This window comes from Elgaria multicarinata, chromosome 3 (assembly GCF_023053635.1).
Source record: "Elgaria multicarinata webbii isolate HBS135686 ecotype San Diego chromosome 3, rElgMul1.1.pri, whole genome shotgun sequence".
Lineage (NCBI taxonomy): Eukaryota > Metazoa > Chordata > Lepidosauria > Squamata > Anguidae > Elgaria > Elgaria multicarinata.
This window is the reverse complement of record NC_086173.1, coordinates 3,574,602-3,598,938: the sequence shown is the minus strand read 5'-3', so window position 1 is coordinate 3,598,938 and position 24,337 is coordinate 3,574,602. Positions and strand designations below refer to the sequence as shown.

The following is a 24,337-nucleotide window of genomic DNA, read 5'->3' as shown; positions in this document are numbered from 1 at the left end:
CTAGTGTGGGAGCCCACAACCTCACCAGGCAACTGATTCCATTGCCGTACTGCTCTAACAGTCAGGAAGTTTTTCCTGATGTCCAGCTGGAATCTGGCTTCCTTTAACTTGAGCCCGTTATTCCGTGTCCTGCACTCTGGGAGGATCAAGAAGAGATCCTGGCCCTCCTCTGAGTGACAACCTTTTAAGTATTTGAAGAGTGCTCTCATGTCTCCCCTCAATCTTCTCTTGTCCAGGCTAAACATGCCCAGTTCTTTCAGTCTTTCTTCATAGGGCTTTGTTTCCAGACCCCTGATCATCCTGGTTGCCCTCCTCTGAACACGCTCCAGCTTGTCTGCATCCTTCTTGAATTGTGGAGCCCAGAACTGGACACAATACTCTAGATGAAGCCTAACCATCTATCATCCACTATGTTCTACACTCCTAATTGCCAACTTGGATTTAAACACAGGTATCCCCAGTCCATGTCTCTGTCCACTGCATCTCACAGACTCTATCAAGCATTTCTAAGCTACTCTGCAATTGAAGCAGCCAACTTCTATAAAAGAGGGGGTTGCCAGCAGATCAAAAATCAGAATGGAAATTCCCATTGAGACCCATCACAATTGGCTCTAAAAACCTTGTGTTACTTTAAGATCTTACCTAGCTGGTAGGGTCGCAGCATTTAGGGCACAATCCTATGCATGTCTAGACAGAAAAAAATACATTTTTTTCTATATACACATGCATAGTATTACACCTTTAGTTTTGACTGACTTAAAAAAATAACCTCATTAATCAGGCAGCTTTTTTTTTTTAAGTTAATAAAGGTATTTATAAAAACTGCAGATGGCAAGTGCTATCTTAGACAAGGTATTTCCTTTTCTCACACATGGTGTCAGAGCTGGGATGACTCCTAAAATGATGCCTGCTATGGTACGCGTGCAGATCATCACAAAACTATGGAAGTCATGTTTCCCTCCCTCCTTTAGAGGCATTGATTTCCTTGTATGTAAGTTTAACCAATAAACTAAAACTTATGTCACTAATTGAGACGATCAGGAGGGGAATTGCCAAGAGGCTGAAGGGGCATGGTGAGAGGAGAGTCTCTCTCTGTTGCTGGAAGCCAAACCAGTTTTGCTAGGGACCTAGAACCACACTTCCTCTCCTTACCTTGACAATGGCAGGTAGATGCAGCAGCAAAAAGGCCAGCCTACCTGCTGGGACCTGCCATTTTAATCCCCCCACAATGCCTCTGGGGTTTTTAAAGTAGCATTGCTCCAGAGTGACATTACATCAGGACCCAAGAGTAATTGTGGTGGAATTAACCTGCAGGGGGCAGACAAAGCAACCCAGGCCCTGGGGTCGGGTCATTGCTGGGTTTCCTTCGTCCAGGACAGGCCTCCAGGCACACATTGCCAGCATTATAAATAAAATGACGATTATTACTGATCGACCAAGAAGAGCAAATAAGAGATCAAAGCAGTCAGCTCCAGTATATAAGTATTTATTTAACAGACTACCGAATGGTGAAATGTGCAAAACTAAAGCTGCAATCCTATACACACTTACCTGGAAGTCCCATTGAACTTAAGACTTACCTCTGAGTAAACATATGTAGGATTGGAATGTTAGGCAGCTTCTCATCAAAACTAGTCAATGCCCATAAACTGGAAATTCAAATACTGCCCCCTCCCCCATTCCCAAATCACATATACCTTTTTTCCTCCAGGGTAATTCTGATGACCTAATTCGTCCACTCCTCAATGGGTTTACACAATCTTTATTCCATTCACAATGAAAAGTGTTTGGGGGAAAGGAAATTCAAAAACGAAAGAACGGTAGGGACAAGCCCTACTTAGGGTAATTTTTATTAAGACATTTTTTTATCCTACTCTTGGTCTAAGGAACTAAGGCCAGCATCTCTCTCTCTCCCCTCTGTTTTTTCCTCATTATAAGCCTGTGAGCTGGGTTAGGCCAGCAGTGACCAGCCCAAGATGATCCAGTGTGCTTCATAAAAGAGCAAAAATTTGAACTGGCTCTCCTCTAATTCAAGCCCACCAGTCTCCCATGCACCACACTAGCTTTCAAACCACACTGCTGGGCCAAGTAGCAGCTTTGCACAGTCTGAGAGGTGTGCTTTGGAGTCCCTTGCAATACTGCAGAAAATCCTCTCAGACCACACACCTTGATGCGTTTCAACACCTGCCCTTAAAGATATTTTCTCCAATGGCTATTTGGTTTATCTGTCTACTTGTTCCCTTGTTATTCGCCGCTCCTTGGAGTCTTCATCGGCCCCCTCCAGTTCCCACCGATATTTAGTTTTATCACTGTATTTCCAAAGTTGTTTGCAAATCCAAAATAAAGCAGATTTATTTTTCATCCTTCCCCGCACATCCTTGCTCCCATCTTCCCTCCTATTCGCATCATCATGCATTTTGCTCCATGCTGCCTTTCATTTCTTTCCCTCCCTTGTTGACATTATTGGTCCCTCTACTCAATTTCTTTTCCAGAAAAAAATAAAGTTTAAGAACTGCCATTCGACTTCCCTTTATTTAGCCCTGCCTCACTCCTAGAATTTCACAGGGTCCAGATAATGTCATTTTCTACCTGTGACCCATCCATATTTTTCCCACCACTTCTTCCATCTTTTTTTTTCCCCCACCCAAAAAAAAACCTCATTGAGGAAAAGACAGAATAGATGCACGGCGTCTTTTGCTTGGTAGCATGGAAGCCCTCTGTCTGGAAGAACACTTTTTTCAGTCTTAAGAGCTGCTTCAATAGGCACATCCTTGAGATGGCTTCTTTGTTCCCAAAGCTGCTGGTCCGGGACAGTCACAAATTGCTAAAACACCTTCAGTAGGAATGAAATAAGCGGAGTGCATTCAGGTAGGTGCCCAGACTCCCAGTTATACTGCTGCTTTAGAACAGAGTAAATACATCTCAGAGCCAATCCATACGTTATGCAGAGTGAGGCCAGGGGTATATAACCTTTCTTGACACACAGAGCTGTAAGCTAAAATATGCTGGGTTTTTTGGGCCCACCTCCTTTGCCCTCTTCCACAACTGGAATGTGGTCCTGTGAGAGTTTCTCCAAAATGGAGAAACTTTTCAGCCTTTGGGCTGAAAGAGGTTCCATCCCGTAGTAAAGGTGACCAAATTCTGGATAATAACATAAGAAGAGCCCTGATGCTGGATCAGACCAAGGGTCCATCTAGTCCAGCACTCTGTTCCCACAGTCACCAACCAGCTGTCAACCAGGAACCCACAAGCAGGACATGAGTGCAAAAGCACCCTCCCACCCATGTTCCCCAGCAACTGGTGCAGATAGGCTTATTGCCTCTGATACTGGAGGTGGCACATAGCCATCAGGACTAGTAGCCTTTGTTAGCTACTGCCAACTCCAGGAATTCATCCAAAAGCCATCCAAATTGCTGGCCATCGCAACATCTTCTGGTAATGAATTCCAAAGTTTAACTATGTGCTGTGTGAAGAAGTCCTTCCTTTGACCTGTCCTGAATCTCCCACCCATCAGCTTCATGGGATGACCCCGGGTTCTAGAATTTTGAGAGAAGAAGGAAAATGTCTCCTTGCCCACATTCTCCACACCAGGCATAATTTTGTACACCTCTATCATGTCTCCCCTGGCTAAGATTGTTTACCTTTTTTCCAAGCTCAACAATCCCAGCTGTTGTAAGCTTCCCTCACAGGGGAGATACTCCAGACCCTTAATCATTTTAGTTGCTCTTTTCTGCACTTTTTCCAGCTCTACAGTATCTTTTTTTAAAGTATGGTGACCAGAACTGTAAGCAGTATTCCAAGGGTGGTCAGACCATAAATTTGTATAAAGGCAGTACAATACTGGCAGTTTTGTTCTCAATTCCTTTTCTAATTACGCCTAACATGGAATCTGCGTTCTTTACAGTGGCTGGCATTGAGCTAACCACCACAAACTCAAGATGTCTTTCTTGGACAGTCACCACTAGCTTAGCTCACAGATAAAAGGTTCATATTTTGGATTAAGAGGAGGTGCCATAGTTCTGAGGTAGAGCACAGATATTGCATGCAGAAGGTCCCAAGGGAAAAGCAATGCCATCAGAGCAGACATTCACTTTACTGCGCTAGATGGATCACAGTCTAACCTGGTATATGTGAGCTTCCTGTGTTTCAAATTCTCCCACACATATAAAAATCCCTGCATGTAGTAAACTAGGATATCAGTGGAGATGACTATGCTAAAATGTTCTGACTGATATACTAGCTCACTACGTGCAGGGAGTTTTTTCTTCTTTTTACATAAAGGAGCATTCAAAAATGTGACTCTTCTACATGTAAGTATGAAGTGGCAGAATCCAGAATGCTACCGCCTCAACAATACTACCTTACTCTGCATAATGTATAGAACTGCTCTGAGTATGCCGATAGGGCACGGAACTTTCCATTTCACTGAGACCCCTGAGGGCCTAGGTCCTCTTTATTTTACCATTACAAAAACGCAAGCCCAATCTTGCTGCCTGTCTTCGGTTAGATGACCTTTGGGGTCACATCTGATAACGAGATGCCTAAAAGGTTGGGACAGGACAGGACCCAGAGGCAAATCCCACACAGAATGTGGGGACCTTCCCTCCAGCAGCAGACTGGGTCTGCTTGTCCCCTGTTCACTGGCAAACTTGAGGGCATCTCAGCAGGAGCCAATTGGCTTATGAGCCCAAAGATGTTCAGATGCCGGAGCCAAAAAACATCATGGCCACCACCACCATCATCTAAACGGCACCCCACTCCTATTAATTGATGTAAATGGCATACAATCCACTGGAAAAAAAAATCTTTGGAACAAAGGTAAATGGAAATGAATGGAAACCATGAGAGAGAATCACCTTCCCAGTGGATTGCATCCCCTGAACTAGATCTATTTGGTCCAAGTCAGCCTCGCTAGACTTTCAGCATCCGCCGCTGCCTCGCCTTACTTCCTTGTAGGGCACCCTCTGCCTCCAGGGTGTACATACAGCACTGAAGTCAGGGCCAGACTCAATGCTAAACTCTCTAGGAAGGCTGTAAGAGGGCTGTGAGTCCTATCCAGGGAGTGAGAGGCTACAAGCTGGGGTTGCCCCCTTCTTCTCAGGGGGACTTGTTATAATCCATGTCCCGCCTCTTCCTCCACTGCAGCATTTTGAGGAGGCTGAGGCTGGCTTTGAAGAGCCGATCGTGTTGGAAGATCATCTGATGGAAGGCGTTGAGGGGCAGGTTCCCACTGGGGTCGGCATGCTTGAGGGTGGTGATGGGCGTGTAGAGGCTGTTCGTCTGGTACCGGAAGGGAGGCTTCTCTGAAGTGATCACTTTCATGGTATGCTGCCAAGGGGAGAACGTGGCGCAAGGTCAGAAGTGAAAACAAGCCCTGATCATACTCCGCAGGGGCCACCATTTTATAATTCCGCAGAGGGCACAAGCAAAGGCATTGCAGAGAGGGGGAAGGCCCGGTTCTTGGGGATATTTAAAGGGCTGCTCTTCGACGGAGTCAAAATTAAACGTCAGGGAAAGTACTGTATTTCAAGAGCTTTTTCTTGCGGTCGTGTTCCCGTCGGATGTTAAAAATATCAACAACACAGGTCAAGCAGCTGCCTATTTATTATTAAGGATAAGGTTTTGTGGCTTTGCATAAATAACCTGACACGTAGGCCTATTACATTGGCTGTCTCAGGACAGAACCACTTCTTCTGAAGCAGACATAGGGTTCCTACTCCTGTGTCTGCCTGGCATTATGCTAGTGGGGGAGTGGGGAGAGGGCGGGGGTTGAGGAAATCACCAGAGGGAAGAAATCGTAAAGCAGAACCGCAGGGCTCACAAGGATCTTGTGTCCCAGGCCTTTCTCCATGCAGGAGGAAACCCAGAGCTTGAGCATCTCAAAGAAATAGCTGTCAGGATTCTGTTGAAAGACCCCCAGCGAGGGAGAGTCCACCCCCACTCTTGGTCATTACGTCCACTGACACAGTGCTATTACTGCTAAGGCATCTTTCCCAATGCCACCCTCCTGCAACTGAAGCCCGTTGGATCAAGTCCTGCCCTCAGGGGTAAAAGAGAACAAGTCTTTGCCCTCTTTGACGTGACAGCCTTCAGGTATTTCAGGAGTGCTATCCTGCCAGGCCCCTTCTTCCCTTCTCCAGGCTTCATGTATCCAGTTCCCTCAACCATTCCTCATAGCTCTTCCCCACACCCCTGACCATCTTCGTTGCCCTCCTCCAAACTCCTTCCGATTTGTCTTCTTAAAGTGCGGCAGCCAGAATTGGACACAGAATTCTAGATGACATCAGAGTAATGCAGAATAAACTGCAATTTTACTTCTCATGACTTGGAAACGGTGGTTCTATTCATGTTAGTCTAAAATCACATTTGCCTATGCTCATTTGATGATCGACTGCAATCCCGAGATCCTTTTCATACATACTAGCGCCAAGCCAGATATCCCTCACCCTATACCTATGCATTTAATTTTTATTTCCTAAATGCAAAACTTTGCATTTGTCTATGCTGAATTTTATTTTGCTAGTTTCAGCCCAGTTTTCTATGTTTAAAAGGCCGTTTTTAATTTTATCCTCTGAACACGCTGGAGCCCCCTGAAAATACCACAACCCACCCTGGGTTGGAGTTTTCCCTCCAGACAAAACTTTTCTCAATGGTGTTACACCACCGTTGAGAAAACTGTTGTGTGAACTGAGCCGATAACTCATGATGGGTTATCATGACGTCTGAACCCTATATATGGGTTAAATGCTTACATTTAACCCATATAACCCATTGCTTACATTTTAAAAGAAAATTTATTGTGTACAAAGAACCTGTGTGATGTAGTAGACAATGCGCAGAACGGGGGAGACCCACATGGAAATATTTGCTCACCCAAGAAGCTTTAGGAAAATGCTCATAGGACTGCACTCTTCATAGGGTACATGGAGACACTTTCAATTGTTTAGGAGGGGGTTGATATCCCAGAGCAAATTCTGCACAGGCCCACCAGACTTTATGCAACTCTTGTGGCTATGCCACACTCATTTCTGAAAACTAGCAATTATTTTTTATTCTATTGGGATAGTATTGTTAAACTGCAAACTAACATTCAAAGGGGTTAATTTCAAACTGAGCTCCTGCAACAAAGTGTTGCAGCGTAACCTCCCTCCTAAAAGAGAGTTCTTGTTCATGTCTCCAGCCAGCCATTCCCTCCAAACAAGTCGCTCCGCTCCCTGCTCCAGGATTCGGTTTTATTTTTTCCAACTGACACTCTACACCTCAATGCTACTGAGCATGCTCATTCCTTGTGATGCAATTTGGCGGGGCTTCTGTCCCCTCAGTGGTTTCTTTTTAAAGACCTGAGCATGACAATACTTCCCTCTCATTTCTCAGTGGCCCTGTTTTGGCTCCACATCTGGTGGGATTCACCACCTGATATTGCTAGCAGACGGAGTGATGGCCCATGGCCATAACCAATTACCTCAGTCAGCATAGAGATTGGTCATTTTTTTCTAGGAGCAATCCCCAGGCCCCTGCTATTTTTGTGGGCTTGAGAGCATAGGGTGAGTGAGGGAAAAACAAGCCTCCTACCTCAGCCACCTCATCTGGAGACTGCCCCAGTGCGGTGAAGACCTCCTTGGAGTAGGCCATGTAGAAGCCCTGGAATATATCCAGCGTGTCTTTATCCACTGTAGAGAGATCCATGTTGGCTACTTCTTCATAGAGTTTCCTCTCAAACTCTGTTATCACTGGCCCAGGTTCAATCAAACTGATGCTGCGAAATGAAACAATTAGCGAATAATTAGAACACTGGTCCTCCAATGATGAATGAGCTCACAGCCTGTGGGACAAAGAGAGTCAGACACATAATGACCCTCCCCAAGCTTCACCGTCCAGAAAGGAGCTGCAGAAAGACCTCTGGCATCTACACCAGCCACTTCTCCTTCACTTTAAGAGACCTGAGACTCTATTCTATTTAGAGTCGTGCCGCTATAACCCGAAGCACAGGAGTAATGGGGCTGCCTGCATAAAGCATGTTCTCTGCTAAGAAGAGTGACCAACAGAACTTTGGACTGCCAAGTCCAACTAAGGAAAATAAAATAAAACAAAATCATGCATTTAAAGTGTATGATAATATTGATTCAGCAGCCGTCTGTAACCCACCCCCACCCCTCAAAAAAAAACTAAATAAATTCATTAGGAATATGAGGAATTTAGTTAGAATATGCCTCATGCCTTCTTTCAGCCCCTGAAGTCTCTTAAGCACAAACATTCAAGGAAGTTTCATCCATCATCATCCCCTCTAATACTGAACTTGGGTGGTCCCGTGACTATCAGGTTGGAGGCAAAAGTAAGAGAAAGGCTTCTATCTTCTTGGGGGACTGTCTAACTATACAGAAGTATATTAGCTGGTAATTTTTTTTAAAAAGGAAAGAAATGACCTGACAAGGACCTGTACAGTTCTGGAGTACCAGTTGTGTGTGGGGGTGGTGGGGGAGTGAGGCAGGGAGGAGCAGAAATTGGCCTTATTTGAGCTTTTCATAGAATCATAGAATAGCAGAGTTGGAAGGGGTCTACAAGGCCATCTAGTCCAACCCCCTGCTCAATGCAGGAATCCACCCTAAAGCATCCCTGACAGATGCTTGTCCAGCTGCCTCTTGAAGGCCTCTAGTGTGGGAGAGCCCACAACCTCCCTAGGTAACTGATTCCACTGTCGCACTGCTCTAACAGTCATGAAGTTTTTCCTGATGTCCAGCCGGAATCTGGCTTCCTTTAACTTGAGCCCGTTATTCCGTGTCCTGCACTCTGGGAGGATCGAGAAGAGATCCTGGCCCTCCTCTGTGGGGATTCTACAACATAGAATCCCCACAACATAGAATCCCAGAGGGGAATTTGGGACAGGGGGGTGACGCCATGGGTATCATGTCTGGCAGAACCCGAGAGAAGGCCTTCTTGGTGGCAGTGCCATGCTTTGGATCGCTACTAGGGAGTCCCGTCTAGCCCCATCTTGTTGATAGCCTCCTGCTGGCAGGTAAAAGCCTTTTTAATTAAAGAGGCATTCGGCCCCTACTGACTTGCATTTTTTTCTCTTTTTAATCTTAGTACATTTTTTATTGGCTGCTCTTATCTGTTCTATGTGCTTTTATTTGACAGTTATATTGTTTTCAGAGTGTTATTGTTTATTATGTGTATTGTTATACTGACTGGTGACATTTTTACTATGTCTTTTATTGGGCATTATACGTTATACATTGAAACAGCCTTCCTCAACCTGGGACGCTCCAGATGTGTTGGACTGCATCTCCCAGAATGCCCCAGCCAGCTGGCTGGGGCATTCTGGGAGTTGTAGTCCAACACATCTGGAGCGTCCCAGGTTGAGGAAGGCTGCATTGAAAGGTGGGATATAAATTTAATTTAAAAATGAAAAGTTTAAAAACACACCATGTCCTCCCTGTATTATACAGGGAGGAAACGGGGCTCTGTTGATCCATACTGTATCCCTTTCACATGCAGGCTTGATGTCTGTAGGATGCCTTGTTCTTTGTCTATTTTTTTACAGTACTGTCTAGAAGACTCCAGCATTAACTAATGCTCCCATGCAACCTGGTATCATTTATTTATTTATTTATTTATTTATTTATTTATTTATTTAGCACCATCAATGTACATGGTGCTGTACAGAGTAACCATAATATAGTATGTTAAGATTTCTGTTCTAAAATCTAAGAAAGCACCTTTCATGCCTACAAATCAATCCTTTAAGAAAATAAGAAGCTCTTTGATGAACTAGAACCAGGTTCCAGCTAATCTAGTATCCTGTTCCTACAGTAGCGAAGCAGATGGCTGTGAGAAGCCCTGTTGAACAAGCCTTTTTGGTGGTGGCCCGTCAGCTTTGGACTCAACTTGCAATCACTATGCAAACAAATCCAGGAACCTGCACTTTTTAAGTGGGATTTCTTTTTAGAGAGGTTTCATTTTGCCTTCCGGCATTTAATTTAATTATTTAAAACATTTATGTACTGCTGATCATATTTTTTTAAAATATCTCTAAGCGGTTATTTTGTTTGAATTGTTAAACATCTTTTAAACTGGAAATCTGATAGGGCTACACGGGCTAAAACTAGCCAAAAAAAACCAATATGGAGGTTCCATTTAGCCGTTTATCCATGGATTTGTCTAATCCCCTTTTAAAACCATTCCAGATAGTGTCAATCTCCACATCCCAAGCAGTGAATTCCAGAAATGAATTTTGTGTGATGGAAGAACAAAGCCCTATGAAGAGAGACTGAAAGAACTGGGCATGTTTAGCCTGGAGAAGAGAAGATTGAGGGGAGACATGATAGCACTCTTCAAATACTTAAAAGGTTGTCACACAGAGGAGGGCCAGGATCTCTTCTCAATCCTCCCAGAGTGCAGGACACAGAATAACGGGCTCAAGTTACAGGAAGCCAGATTCCAGCTGGACATCAGGAAAAACTTCCTGACTGTTAGAGCAGTGCGACGGTGGAATCAGTTCCCTAGGGAGGTTGTGGGCTCTCCCACACTAGAGGCCTCCAAGAGGCAGCTGGACAAGCATCTGTCGGGGATGCTTTCGGGTGGATTCCTGCATTGAGCAGGGGGTTGGACTCGATAGCCTTGTAGGCCCCTTCCAACTCTGCTATTCTATGATTCTATGAAGTGCTGTCCTGATTCTGCCTCTGAGGAATTTCATTGGGTGACTGGCAAGTTCTAGTATCACAGAGGAGAGAGAAGTTGCACTTCCTTGTATCTGCACTAGGCATGATTTCAGAAATATTTTTAAAAGCAGCGAAAATTCTCAGTGCAAATTTTCTGCGTACACATCATCGAGGCAACCACTTGCCATCATAATACAAAGTATTACACACTAGAGAGAAAGAAAAATGTGGATGGACACTAAGAGGAACCTAGGAGTAAAAAGGGATGACAGAATACCGAACATAAGGCCACATGAATAAAATATTGTAGGCAAAGCAGGGATGGTGGACCCATTATCCCTGAGCTTCCATATTACTGGCAGGGGTGGATGTGGGTTGGAACCCAACAACACCTGGAAGACCACAGTTCACTAGCAGTTATAGTACAAATCAACACAGCACTGCTGGCTGGGGATGATGGGAGTTGCTGTACAAAACACCAGGTTTGGAAGGCTGCATGGCACTAATCTAGTCATACACTACGAACTGCAAGTCCTTCTCAGTGGCAAGGAAATCCCAACCCTGGTATTTCATCATTCCAATCCCCCTCATACTCACTTGATCCCAAATTTCAGGGCCTGCAGGGCCAGGCTCTCGCAGAAACCTTCCACAGCAAATTTGGAGGCAGAGTAGACATCATTGAAGAGGAGACCTGTAGGAATGGGGTGATGGTGGAAAATATTAACCAGGGGGGAAAGTTGCTTCTGTGTGTATGTCCTCTTACTCTGGAGCAGAGGTGGGGAATGTGTGATCTTCCAGATGTTGTTGAACTGCAACTCCCATTATTCCTCCCTACTGACTAGGGCTGATGGGAGTTGAAGTCCATCAACATCTGGAGGGTCACATGTTCCCCAGCCCTGCTCTAGAGCTAAACACAAAAACAAGAAACAAAATAGGAGTCACTTGCCAGTTGGATGTGGACTGGCCCTGTTCCTGTGCTTTTAAGAGCCCAATATGTAGAAATTAAACAGGTAAAGCTTTTCCTGGCATGGAGATAAGGTGCTGGGAAAACTATCCCAGCTTGGGGTGGGGTTGTTTGGGTTTTTTTGCATTGTGGGCTACATTTAAAGGCACAGGCACATGGCCTGTAAGAGAGGCACAGCCCTATTCAGGATTCACCCATTCCAAAAAGGAATCACCTCGTTTATTAGACTGATTAAGTGAAATTCCAGGAATGGACCATTTATTTTACGAGCAGCAATTAAAAAGCGCTCAACCTGGGGAGCTGGGGGAACAAAGGAGACATTCCCCGGCAAAGCACTCCATGACAGTCAGAGATGACAATTCAGAAAAGAAAGACGAGGTTTCAGGGGTTTAAGGAAAGCTGTGAGTAAAAGAGTCAATGGCTACCACACACTAAGTGGGAACAGGTATAGAGTAGGAAGAAGACTTTTACAATGTGCCTGTTCAGACAACACGCTAAGCCATGGTTAGGCCGTTAACCCTTTTGCAGCAAATGACTAGTGAGCCTGTTTAAACCGTGGTTATGTAGCCACCATGGTTAGGAATGGTTCACAGGACGTACTAAGCCATAATGTTTAGCTCAAAATGCTTAAGCACCGTGGCGTAACGTGTCATATGAACAGGGTCAATATCATATTCAGGGATTAGCCTAATTACCTGCACCATGGGTTGTTATGGGAGAAAAGTCACCATGGCCATGTGCTGGGTTTGGACGGCACTGAAAACTGCGATACGGTTCAGATAATTACAGTAACCCTGGTCGCGTGATTTATTTATTTATTTATTACATTTCTATACCGCCCAATAGCTGGAAGTCTGTGGGCGGTTCACAAAAAATAAAAACATTCAAAGTATAAAACAACAGTATAAAACCATACTATAAAATACAATATAAAAGCTCAACCAGATAAAAACAGCAGCAATGCAGAATTCTGATCTGCACATGCGGGGGAATAACCGACGCTGCATTGTTTCCCCAGCTGATCGTCCAAACCCCGCCTTTATGTCTTCTGCTCGTGGCACATACTGCATTCCTAACGAACAGGCGCTGAAGTGCACGGGCCACGCGTGGAGTGGTACACAGAGCAGGATGGGGAGCATGTGACCAGATTATTAGTTTATTATTATGCATCTACACTGCCCCCTATAACTGAAGTTCTCTGGGTGGTACACAAAATTAAAAACCATTAAAAATACATTATACCATCACTGGACTGCAACTCCCATCATCCCTCACCATTGTCTATGGTGGCTAAGACAGGTATTGTTGGACTGCAACTCCCATGGGAGTTGCAGTCCAACAATACCTGGAAGGCCACAGATCCTCCACCCATCACAGAAGATTCTCCTCGCTATTTGGCATGATGACACGACTTGCAGCTTCTCTAGCAGTTAAGAGAGAAGTCTGGGGCTTCAGGAATGGAAATATGGCAGGCTGGAGATTATGGGGAATATCGGGCAAAAGCTTTGGGAGGTTATCAAAAAATGGCTCAAAGGTGGGTAGAAATGGCTCAAAGGTGGGTAGAAATGGCTCAAAGGTGGGTAGACCTTCCGCATGCGGAAGTTCTGATCCCTGGCAACTCCAGTAACTCAGTAGGATTGGAGAAGACTCTCCCTCTCTTTGCCTGAGGTCTTGAAGAGACACAGCCAGTCAGAACAGACGAGACGGACTAATGCCATGACTCCGCATAAAGGCAGCTTCATCTATTCTGAGAGGAAGGACTGAATAGCCCGTATTTATTTATTTGTTACATTTATATACTGCCCCATAGCCGAAGCTCTCTGGGCCGTTTTTACAAAAGTCAAAAAACGTGAACATTAAAAACAAATATACAAAAATTTAAAAGCATAAAAGCAGCAAGAAGGATGTTCAGCTGTGAGGGAAGGAAAGAACCTGGTTGCTCTCAGGAACCCATGATCATCACCCTGTTGGCCAATCCATGTTGGCTGCCCAGCGGGATCCACAGCAGGGTCCGCCTCCCCTCTCCAATCCCTCCTGGCTGAGTTTCACCTTGCAAGCCCAGGATGCTGCTCATCACGACGACGTGACCCTGTTGTCGGCGCTTCATGTCAGGGAAGACTTCCCGAATAAGGCGCACCAAACCGAAGAAGTTGGTGTTGAAGAGATGCTGCATTGAGGCCACGCTCTGGCTCTCGATGGGACCAATCATCCCCATTCCGGCATTGTTCACTGCGAAGGGAGGAGGAGAAGGCAGCAAGTTAACAGCGGATCCGCCAGCTACGGCCTTTCCTGGACAGGGACAATCTAGCCACAGTAGTGCAAGGACTGGTAACTTCCCGATTAGACTACTGCAATGCACTTTATGTGGGGCTGCCCTTGAAGACAACGCTGAAGTTGCAGCTTGTGCAAAATGCAGCGGCTAGACTGCTGGCGGGTACATCTTACAGAGTCCACAGAACACCGGTCTTAAAGGAACTGCACTGGCTGCCTTTAAGCTTCCGGTCGGAATTCAAGGTGTTGGTAATGAAGGTCCTCTCCCTTGAGGACCTCGATACTTGAGGGAGTGCCTCTCCTTATATCTGCCTGCCCGAGACTTGAGATCTGTTGGAGGAGCCCTTCTCCACATCCCACCAGCACAACACATATACTATGATGGGACAAGGGAGAGGACCTTCTCTGTGGTGGCACCCCCACTGTGGAATGCCCTCCCCTTGGAGGCCCGATTGGCACCAATGCTGATTTTATTCTGGCGCCAAGTGAAAACATGGCTTTTTAACAAAGCTTTTAATGGTTGAATTCACTAAGTTGGCACATTGTTCTAACTGCTTCTAAATTATGTATTGTTTTAACTTGGCTCATGGATTAATTTGTTTTTAACTGTGCATATTTGTTGTTTTATACTGTATGCTTTTATCTGTACGCCACTCTGAGATCTTAATGATATAGGGCGGGATATAAATGTTTTAAATAAATAAATAAACAATAGAAGAAGGCCTTTTCCTGTTGTGGCACCCTGATCATGGAATGGTGCCTACAGCTTGTCTGGTGCTTAAGGTGAGCTTTTTCGGCACCACCTTGTAATTTCCCCAGACATTTTAGTCTTTCAGTTTCTGTTTTAAATCTCTGCTATTTTTAAAATCTTTGTGCTGCTGCTAGGTATTACTATGATGATTATGATTTTCACAGTAGTTTTATACTGTATTCCATGCTGTATTTATTTATTTAAAATATTTATATCCCGCCCTATATCACTAAGATCTCAGGGCGGTGTACAGATAAAAACATACAGTATAAAACAATAAATATACACAGTTAAAAACAAATTAAACCATGATCCAAGTTAAAACAATATATAATTTAAAAGCAATAGATACAGTTAAAACAATGTGCCAGTAGTATATTTTATAGTTTTAATTGTTGTGAACACCCTAGACAGCTTTGGCTATTGGACAGCATAGAAATAAAATTAATTGTTTAATTAATTAAAATAAATAAATTAATAAGCAACAAGAAAAAGTACTGCTTTTCAAATATCCCGGTTGGGGTGTGAAGCATCAGTAGAAAGAATGAGAGGCTAATGTCTGTTCCGCAGTTCACCTTCCGCAAACGTTTGAAAGCACTAGCAGTTTGTAGCAAAGTTGAAAGTAGCTCTCCTTTGATGGGCTGGAGTGCGCACTCTCTGTGCACTGCCCAAGCAGAGGGCAGAATTGTTTCCCGATGGCAGCTATAGGGCTCCCATTGTGCTCCAGGAAAATGCACACATCACTCACAGCGAACCAATTCAGATGCTTCGCTGTGAGCACAGATCACAACTTGTCACATCTTCATTCAGCCTGCTTTAATAACAAGATCAAAGAACCATAGAATCATAGAATAGCAGAGTTGGAAGGGGCCTACAAGGCCATCGAGTCCAACCCCCTGCTCAACGCAGGAATCCACCCTAAAGCATCCCTGACAGAGGGTTGTCCAGTTGGCTCTTGAAGGCCTCTAGTGGGGGAGGCATTGTAGATGGAGCCCTACAAAGCACCTGTACAGGCATGACTGCTTGAGGAAAACCACGACATTGACAGCCTCACCCCATAGTCTGTCTACCAGAGGAATTATCAGTCTTGGCCTCATCTCTACAGCTTCTCTACTGCCCACTAGCTTAATCCAGAGCTGGGAAATGAGATATTGGGCTAGATGCATCCAAGTTTGAGCCAACGTTTTTGACAAAGGCCCCTTAGAAATATAATTGATGATGATGATGATAATCATAACAATAGAGGCAGAGAATGCACCGAATGGTGGTTGGGCCTAGAGATGGTCAGATTGATCTGTGCTGGAGGGAAATCGAACTGCAGTGTAGCAAGATTTGTAAGAAAATAAACCGAGCTCATGTGAGAGAGAGAGGGGATTTGCTTTCCTACCGAGAATGTCCACCCTGCGCTGGGGGATGCTGCCCACGCAGCGCCGGATTGACTCCTCACTGGTCACGTCCAACTCCTTGATTTCCAGGGTCTTCTCCAGCACAGGCCCTGCTTGTCTCTCCAGGTCTTGTCTCTTCTCCAAGTTCCTCATGGTGGCAATAACTAGGGAGGGAGAACAAGGGTCAAGAGTTACATCATGCCACTGTACTCATGCGGGATATTATTATTAATAATAATAATAATGATGTTCAGATAGCGAACATCAACCTTAACATTCAAGACCGATGAGGTTAAGACCACTGGGGTGCATGCTGTTTCAAACTACAAGTGCGGAACTGGATACTTAACAAAATTTGTGTGTTCATGCATGTACGCACACACACAATTACACACCTTGCTGCATGGAGAAAGCTAGCATGTTAGGGAAGAAAATAGGTTAGAAAATTCTCCGACAGGCAAAGCCTCTAGTTTAGTAGTCTCTCCCTGACAAGTAAACTTTGATTGGGGTCAGATGACACGCTAACCCATGATGGGTTATTTTTCCGAGTAACCCATGGTAGGTTAGAGTGTTGTCTCTCACCTCTTTCTCCCACCCACAGTGTCTTTCCCCCACCTCAAATAAGCCACCCTGAGAACTCATGGTCTACAGTAAGTTATTTTAACCATGATGGTCTAACACGTTGTCTGTCAACTGATCGTGGGTAAAGGTCATGTGTCTTGGAGCAAGCAACTGTGGTGCTTAATAAAGGGGCGGGGGGGGCATAAACAAAGCCACACTGAGGTGGAGACAATTAAAGACCCTCTTAGCTACATGACAGTGAATCAGTGGGCACGATCAATATTGCTGGCTCATTTTCAGCCCTTGCTCAGATCAAAATATACCTTCTGGTTAGAAATAAGTCGCTTGCCAGGGCTCTAGCCTCATTCAAGTTCTACAATGCTACACCAGCCCCAAAGTTGTGCCCAATCTTTAAAGTGCTGTTTCAGCTGGGCTTCGGTACTCCATCTTGACCCCTGAACAACTCATCTGGGTAGAAAGTTTGGCAAGAACTGAATGCGACAGCAGGCTCAGGGATGAAGAATAAGATCCATTGCTCTGACTCTACCAAGAAGCAGTGAGCCCCAACACACTTCTCTTTCTCCAGGCAGCTCCTCACCTTGAAATCGCTTCAGTTCATCTCTGGCCAAACGCACTGCCAGGGCCAGCCCGATGCCAGAGGAGCAGCCGGTCACCAGCACGTTCCGAACAGCCATACTGCTGCCTGGGGAAGGAGAAAAATCAGAGGAAATCCGCAGGAAGGGTGGAAAGAGCTATGAGTGATGTTTTAAAGAAAGCCTGTATTCTTTACTTTTACACAAACGGAACGCACAGTGAAGAAATCAAGCTGTGAACCAGGGAGCCCCCAGTTCAAATCTTATTTCTGACAGTAGCTTTTGGAAAGCCAGCTCTGTTTCACATGCACAGTCTTTCTCTTTCTCTTTCTCTTTCTCTCAGCTTCTCCCCATCTAAGAATATGGAGATAATAACAGTGATTCACCTCATAGGGCTTACTGTAAAGATTACTGAGTTAATGTACGTGAAGGGCATTGAACACTCAGAAAGCATAGTATTATTATTATTACTCAATATAATATAATAAAATAATAATAAATGTTCAGTATTATTTTTTAACAAATACTCATGCAGCAGGAGTAGACTGGAGCTACAAAAGTGTTCAGCAGAATATGACTGGACAATTTTGTGATTCAGCCACTGTGGTCAACAGTTTCTCCTTCCAGAGATGGTGATGTGGCATCTGTAGTCCAGTAATCCCAAATATTGGACCACAGAATCATAGAATAGCAGAGTTAGAAGGGGCCTACAAGGCCATCGAGTCCAACCTCCTGCTCAATGCAGGAATCCACCCTAAAGCATCCCTGACAGATGGTTGTCCAGCTGCCTCTTGAATGACTCCAGTGTGGGAGAGGGCTTTGTTTCCAGACTCCTGATCATCCTGGTTGCCCTCCTCTGAACACGCTCCAGCTTGTCTGCGTCCTTCTTGTATGGTGGAGCCCAGAACTGGACGCAAGACTCTAGATGAGGCCTAACCTCCTACAGCTTGTCTGCATCCTTCTTGAAGTGTGGTGCACAGAACTGGACGCAATACTCTAGATGAGGCCTAACCAGGGCCGAATAGAGAGGAACCAGTACCTCACGCAATTTGGAAGCTATACTTCTATTAATACAGCCCAAAATCGCATTGGCCTTTCTTGCAGCCATATCGCACTGTTGGCTCATATTGAGCTTAAGGCATGCATAGGTACATGATGTGAAGAGATGCCTCTCAAACAATGTGTTTTGTATCTTTAGGCTGCAATCTTTAACTAGGAGAAAGCCCCATCAAACACAATAGGACTGGAAAGCAGTACCTGTAATCCTATTCCTTGTTCCGATTTGCCAAACACAGCAGTCTTACCAGGGCATTCGGGGACACCCACCACTGGTGAGTTGTGGTGTAGAATCAAAGCACACCAACTTAACCACTAGACTCCACCTCTATGAGCTCCTCCTTTCCTTCTTCCAAGTGGAAATCAGAATAGCTTAACATTATTTCAAAGAGCCTCTTTAGCCAGGCTACCATATAATCCACTTGCGGATGGAACACATTGCTCTCACTAAAATGGCCCCTTCTCTAATCCACACAGAAGGACAGAGACACATGCAGGCTGAGCTAGACCGAACATGGCTTTGGGCCTTCCTTGGACCTTGGAGCTCACTCAATTCTCCTTTGCTTTACCTTCCTAGCGTGAAACAAGAGGGCTATTTTTACCTATGTAGTATATGCAGAGCCAGAGTTCAAAGGCCCAGAAGGTTCCTGTGACTTGTTCAAAGTCCCATGGGAGAATCTGAGACAAAGCTGAGATGTAGCTACACTAGTTTTCCATTGCAGATCAGGTCAGTGCTGGATGGAAGGATCCCCAATACGCTTTACTTGCACTGACAACATACAGGAATCATGGTGTGATGTTACCACACGGACAGGATACCCTGATGCGTCAACCTTCAGCATTACAGAAGAATGTGAAGAAGGAAATGCATCAAATCAAAAAAAGAATTAGTCCCTTAGCACACAGCTTGGTTCAACAGCGTCGTGAAGGCGCTTGCGTGCACCTGCAGTGCGCCCCTAAAATCACTGTGTAGATCCTGCCAGAAGAGGAGGAGGCCCTGCATCACCCCTCGCAGGGACGGGGCGAAAAGTTTCCGGGCTTAGCAGCTTCGCTGGGGAATCCGGCCACGTCCTTGCCGCCGCCGCCCACCTCCCCGCCGGCCTCCTGCTGCCGGCGAAAGAGCTACCCGGGTCGGAGAGCTCAGCGGAAGAAGGCAGGGCGGCGGATTCCCCAGTGAAGCCGCCGAGCCCGGAAACTTTTCGCCCCGTCCCCGCGAGGGGCGATGCGGGGCCTCCTCCTCCTCCTCCTCTTCTGGCAGGTAGCCAGGATCTACACAATGATTTTCAGGGCGCACTGCAGGCGCACGCAAGCGCCTTCACGACGCTGTGTAGATACCCTCCAGGTGAGATTTGCTGGGTAGGAGGAGTCTGCCCAATTAATACTATTACTATGGTCTTTTCCAATACAGCAGAGGTGGCATTACAAAATTGCCTTACACAGCCAGACCATTGGTCCCATCCAGCCTAGCACTGCATTCCCAACTCTGCTACCCTCAGCGAGGTGTCAGGGGGTTTGACGCTGGGACCTTCCACAAGCAAGGCATGTGCTCTTCCACTACATCATGGCCACTTGAAGGGATGCTCTTGTTTTAGCCCACATGTGCTTATTCCTCAAGATATCTATATACACTGTTAGAGCAGTATGACAATGGAACCACTTACCTAGGGAGGTTGTGGGCTCTTCCACACTAGAGGCCTTCAAGAGGCAGCTGGACAAGCATCTGTCAGGGATGCTTTAAGGTGGATTCCTGCATTGAGCAGGGGGTTGGACTCGATGGCCTTGTAGGCCCCTTCCAACTCTGCTATTCTATGATTCTATAATCTCTCTGGTCAACTCCCTATTCTAGCTGTACAACAAACTATGTAACGGGGTCTATGTGCTAACTAAGCAGCTTGTTAAAGGAACAAATCCCTTGGTTGAAAGTAAAAAGGGGTGCGATCTCACCTTTTCAAGAGCATTTAAAATAAATGTTTTAACTCTGTTTTTTAACCTTATATCAATTTTGCTGCGTGGTTTTATCCTGGTTGTGCTTTTTATACTGTGTTTTGTATTTGTGTTTTTAACCTGTTGGTTGTTTTATGATGGTTTTAATTTTTGTGAACCGCCCAGAGAGCTTCGGCTATTGGGCGGTATAAAAATGTAATAAATAAATAAATAAATAAATAAACACCCCCCCTGAGAGTGAGCAGCTCCTGGAAAAAGAGCGAGCGAGCGAGCGAGCGAGCGAGTGAGTGAAGCAGAGATCCGCATTTGACGTAACTGGGAGCCACCAATGGCCCTTGCAATGGAGGACACTGTTTCGTGGTTTCCAAAATTCTTGTGGAATCAGACAGAACCACACCACCTTCCCATGTGCTTACACAAGCCAAACTCAGGAACTGGATAGGTTTTCATCCCAAAATAAGCTTTGGTACTTCCTAAACAACACACTTGTACTACAAGCAGTTTGTCCCTGATGAGACATCTTAGATGGCGTGTGGGCAATTGCTTCATTTCGTTATAACCTCAAGTCACCCTCAAGTGTGCTGCCCACGAGTCAATGATTTCCAGAATTCCGATGTTAGGGATAAAAGCTGGGCGTGTGATCCCCGCATAAGCTTCAGAACAGCCCAAATGACACACTCACGCCACTATGAAACCTATGGGATGTCCTAACCTCAAATCTGTTTTTTTTTTGCATGTGTTCAAGTCCCTCTCAACACCACAATTAATGCATTGATGGCATGCTCCCCAAAATAAAGGTTGACCTACCGCAGACCATAAATTTGTATGTGCGAAAGCAAGGAAAACCTCGTAGGGGAGTAAAAAATAGCCAAAGGCAAGGGTGGAACCAAGGAATCGTCTACAACAATATTATTAGTAAAAGGTTTATTAAAGTGCCAGGTGCCTACGCGTTTCGAACGCGGTTGCGTTCTTCCTCAGGACTTTATAACGTTAGTGCAGTTGTCTGCAAAAGCTGCTAGGCTAGCCTAGCAGCTTCTACAGACAACAGCACTAACTGCAGACAACTGCACTAAGGTTATAAAGCCCTGAGGAAGAACGCAACCGCGTTCGAAACGCGTAGGCACCTGGCACTTTAATAAACCTTTTACTAATAATATTGTTGTAGACGATTCCTTGGTTCCACCTTTGCCTTTGGCTTTTTTTTTACTCCACTCATATATTTGTATGACCAGGAAATTCTAGAGGGGCCCTAACATTATCAATCAGAAGGCATTATGCAGGTATTCTGTCTTTTCTTCCTTAATGGATTTTCCATGGTAAGAAAACACAGGAGAGTTTCAAGTAGGAGACATTGTCTGGGCCCCTACAATGCTAGGAATTAAAACATGCAAACAATTGCACCCTTAGGCTTGTGACACCATACTTGAGAGCTACTTGCACAAAACAAAATTATGGGTTGGAGAAAATGCCAGGGCATCTTAAACCGTTCAGTATCCTGGTCTTGGGTATGTCACTTGAACAGCCCAATGTATATTTGGAGTTTCTTACTGATAGTTGCATGGGATTTCATTAGTGTGGATGTATCATTTCGGGTGGCCCAAGGCTTAAGTGGCAACACACATCCCATTATCCTGATTCATTTATACATTTATTAGCAAAATTTGGTATGGGTTAGAATGCTCAGCAAGGCCCTAGGCAAAAATGAAGAAATGGCCTGGACATGATGCTGGGGCATTTCTGAGACAATATTCATAGATGTGAGTATGTCATCTGGGGTGGGTCAAAGCCTATTTTGGATACATACCCCCCCTCCAGTTCATTCAAACTTGTAATGGCATTAATTACATGGGACAGTATGCGTGACAGTGACTTGTGGCAATGTCTACTGTTTGTTTGATGACTGATATTGAGAGTATCTACACATACTGGGAAGGATGCACTGAAAAAGTCAGAGGGATTACCTCACCCTAAACCTACTAATAAAGGAGGCTACACCACTGTAAGGAAATTGCCCACTCAATAAGTGTTAACTGTTATTTTGCAACATTATCATTATTATTATTATTATTATTATTATTATTTATTTATATAGCACCATCAATGTACATGGTGCTGTACAGATTACACAGTAAATAGCAAGACCCTGCCGCATAGGCTTACAATCTAATAAAGTTGTAGTAAACAATAAGGAGGGAAAGAGAATGCAGACAGGCACAGGGAAGTGTAAACAGGCACCGGGTGGGGTGAAGCTAACAGTATAGAGTCAGAACAAACTCAATATTTAAAAGCTATAGGGAAAAGAAAAGTTTTTAGCTGAGTTTTAAAAGCTGTGATTGAGTTAGTAGTTCTCAAGTGTTCTGGAAGAGCGTTCCAGGCGTAAGGGGCAGCAGAAGAAAAAGGACGAAGCCGAGTAAGGGAAGTGGAGGTCCTTGGGCAGGCGAGAAGCATGGCATCAGAGGAGCGGAGAGCACGAGCGGGGCAATAGTGTGAGATGAGAGAGGAGAGATAGGCAGGAGCTAGGCCATGAAAAGCTTTGAAGGTCAACAGGAGAAGTTTATATTGGATTCTGGAGTGAATTGGTTATCAGTTATTGCAAATCGTTACCAAGAATGTTAGGTCTAGAGGAGTACCTGATGAAGACTTTATAGAGTCGAAAGGGAAATACACCGGGGTTATGCCATCGATTGTAAGACACATACTAATTTCAGTACCACCAACAGAAAAAAACACAAAACCTAAGACACACCCACGATTCTAAGATGCCCCCCGTTTTTAGAGATGTTTATATGGGGAAAAAAGTATGTCTTAGACTGAAGAAATACGGCAGCTGTTTTGAAATAGACCTGCATAACTGATATAGTTGTTTTGAAAATCTGACTTTTTAGCATTGTAAACCAACTGGCACAATTGTACCTCTGATTATTATAAACTTTGTAACTAACTGGCCTCCTGCTGTGTTGCAGATCTCTCACACCTGGAGTGTTTGTATTGATATTAACAATAACTTGTGCCAAAAAGAAACATTAGGTCAGACCCAACGCTAGAAAGCAGCCTCCCGAGGGTGGTGGGTGCACTATCAGGGTTTTGGCCCAAGCTTACTCGGGGTGCCAAACATCCCATTCCTTATTGCTAAACGTGGCCTGGAAATGTAACTTTAAATTCGCGTGGCACAAAAACACCACGATGGGTTGCAGCACATCTCAAAGGGCACAGCCGGCTGGTCCTGGAGAGGCACGATATGGGGGTGGTCCAAAGCTTGTTCTGCGGCCGGGGAGCATCAAAGCTGCCGTTCCTTATTCAGGCGGCTCAGGCATCCCCGTGCACCGGGAGGGAGGGAGGCAGGCGGGAGTTGGGAGCTCCCCAAGGGCTCTAGTACTTTGAACAGCTACAGGTGATGGATCTATTCCAGGCCCGGAGGAGCCCCGCGAGTTGGCGACCTCCTCGCACGCCACACGGCCGCCGCCACCTCCTCCTCCGCCCTTTACGCAAGCACCAGCCGGCCGGGGGGATTACTAGCCACGTCACCGGGGGGGGGGGAGATTACAGGGTGTCCTCTCGGAGCAGACGAGGCCGAGAGAAAAACCTTCGCGCTGGGGGTCACCCTGGAGAAAAGCCACGCCGGGCAGCGGCAGCCGCCGCCGCCTCTCTTCTCCCACCAAAACGGCAAGGACGCGCAACCGGCGCGTTCCAGACCGGACCTCAGGGGCGCGCCGGGCACAGCTGGTGCCCCCAGCCCCGAGCCCCCCCCCCCTGCAGGGGACCTACCTCCAGAGGCCGGGGGCTCCCGCGCCGCTCTCGGAGCAGCCCCCAGCCCACCAGGAGCGGGATGCGAGTCCTGGCTGCCTTCCCCAAGAGGAGCCCGGCGCCCGCCTCTCCAAACGCGCAGGGTGGCTCAGCCAGACTGGCCGGAGGGCGCGCGGGCGGAGGGCGGAGGGCGCCCTGCCGCGCCAAGCCAGCCTACCTGCTGCTCCCAGCGCCGGAACCAGCCCCTCCTCCTCCTCCCCGTCCCGCATTTACTCCCAGCCCGGCGAAGGACAAACGAGCCCGCCCCAGCCCGAAGGACGCCGGGCGTTGTAGTCCCGTCCTGCCCGGGCTCCTCCTCCTCTTCCTCCTCCTCCCCAAGGCCCTGCCTTCTCAGGACTAGAAAGAGAGGC

At 45.9% G+C, this 24,337-nt stretch overlaps 1 protein-coding gene across 1 annotated transcript; it reads right to left on the bottom strand.

Moving 5' to 3' along the window:
- Positions 1–1,470: 1,470 nt before the first annotated feature.
- LOC134394012 (retinol dehydrogenase 8-like) lies at positions 1,471–24,043 on the bottom strand. The gene is made up of 7 exons (XM_063119119.1): positions 23,949–24,043; positions 17,189–17,293; positions 16,032–16,193; positions 13,672–13,851; positions 11,256–11,349; positions 7,573–7,756; positions 1,471–5,328 (listed from the first exon to the last, which is right to left on the bottom strand). Exons 2-7 carry the CDS (start codon positions 17,283–17,285, stop codon positions 5,098–5,100), a joined length of 948 nt encoding a protein of 315 aa, XP_062975189.1. The 5' UTR covers positions 17,286–17,293; positions 23,949–24,043; the 3' UTR covers positions 1,471–5,097.
- Between the last annotated feature and the right edge of the window lie 294 nt (positions 24,044–24,337).

Excerpts from the sequence above, each read along its gene's own strand:
- LOC134394012 (XM_063119119.1), bottom strand. The coding sequence starts at position 17,285 with ATGGCTGTTCGGAACGTGCTGGTGACCGGCTGCTCCTCTGGCATCGGG. Across the intron at positions 11,350-13,671 it reads CAGCATCCTGGGCTTGCAAG|GTCTCCTCTTCAATGATGTC; the intron begins GTGAAACTCAGC and ends CCATTCCTACAG. Across the intron at positions 5,329-7,572 it reads CTCCAGATGAGGTGGCTGAG|CATACCATGAAAGTGATCAC; the intron begins GTAGGAGGCTTG and ends TCCCCTTGGCAG.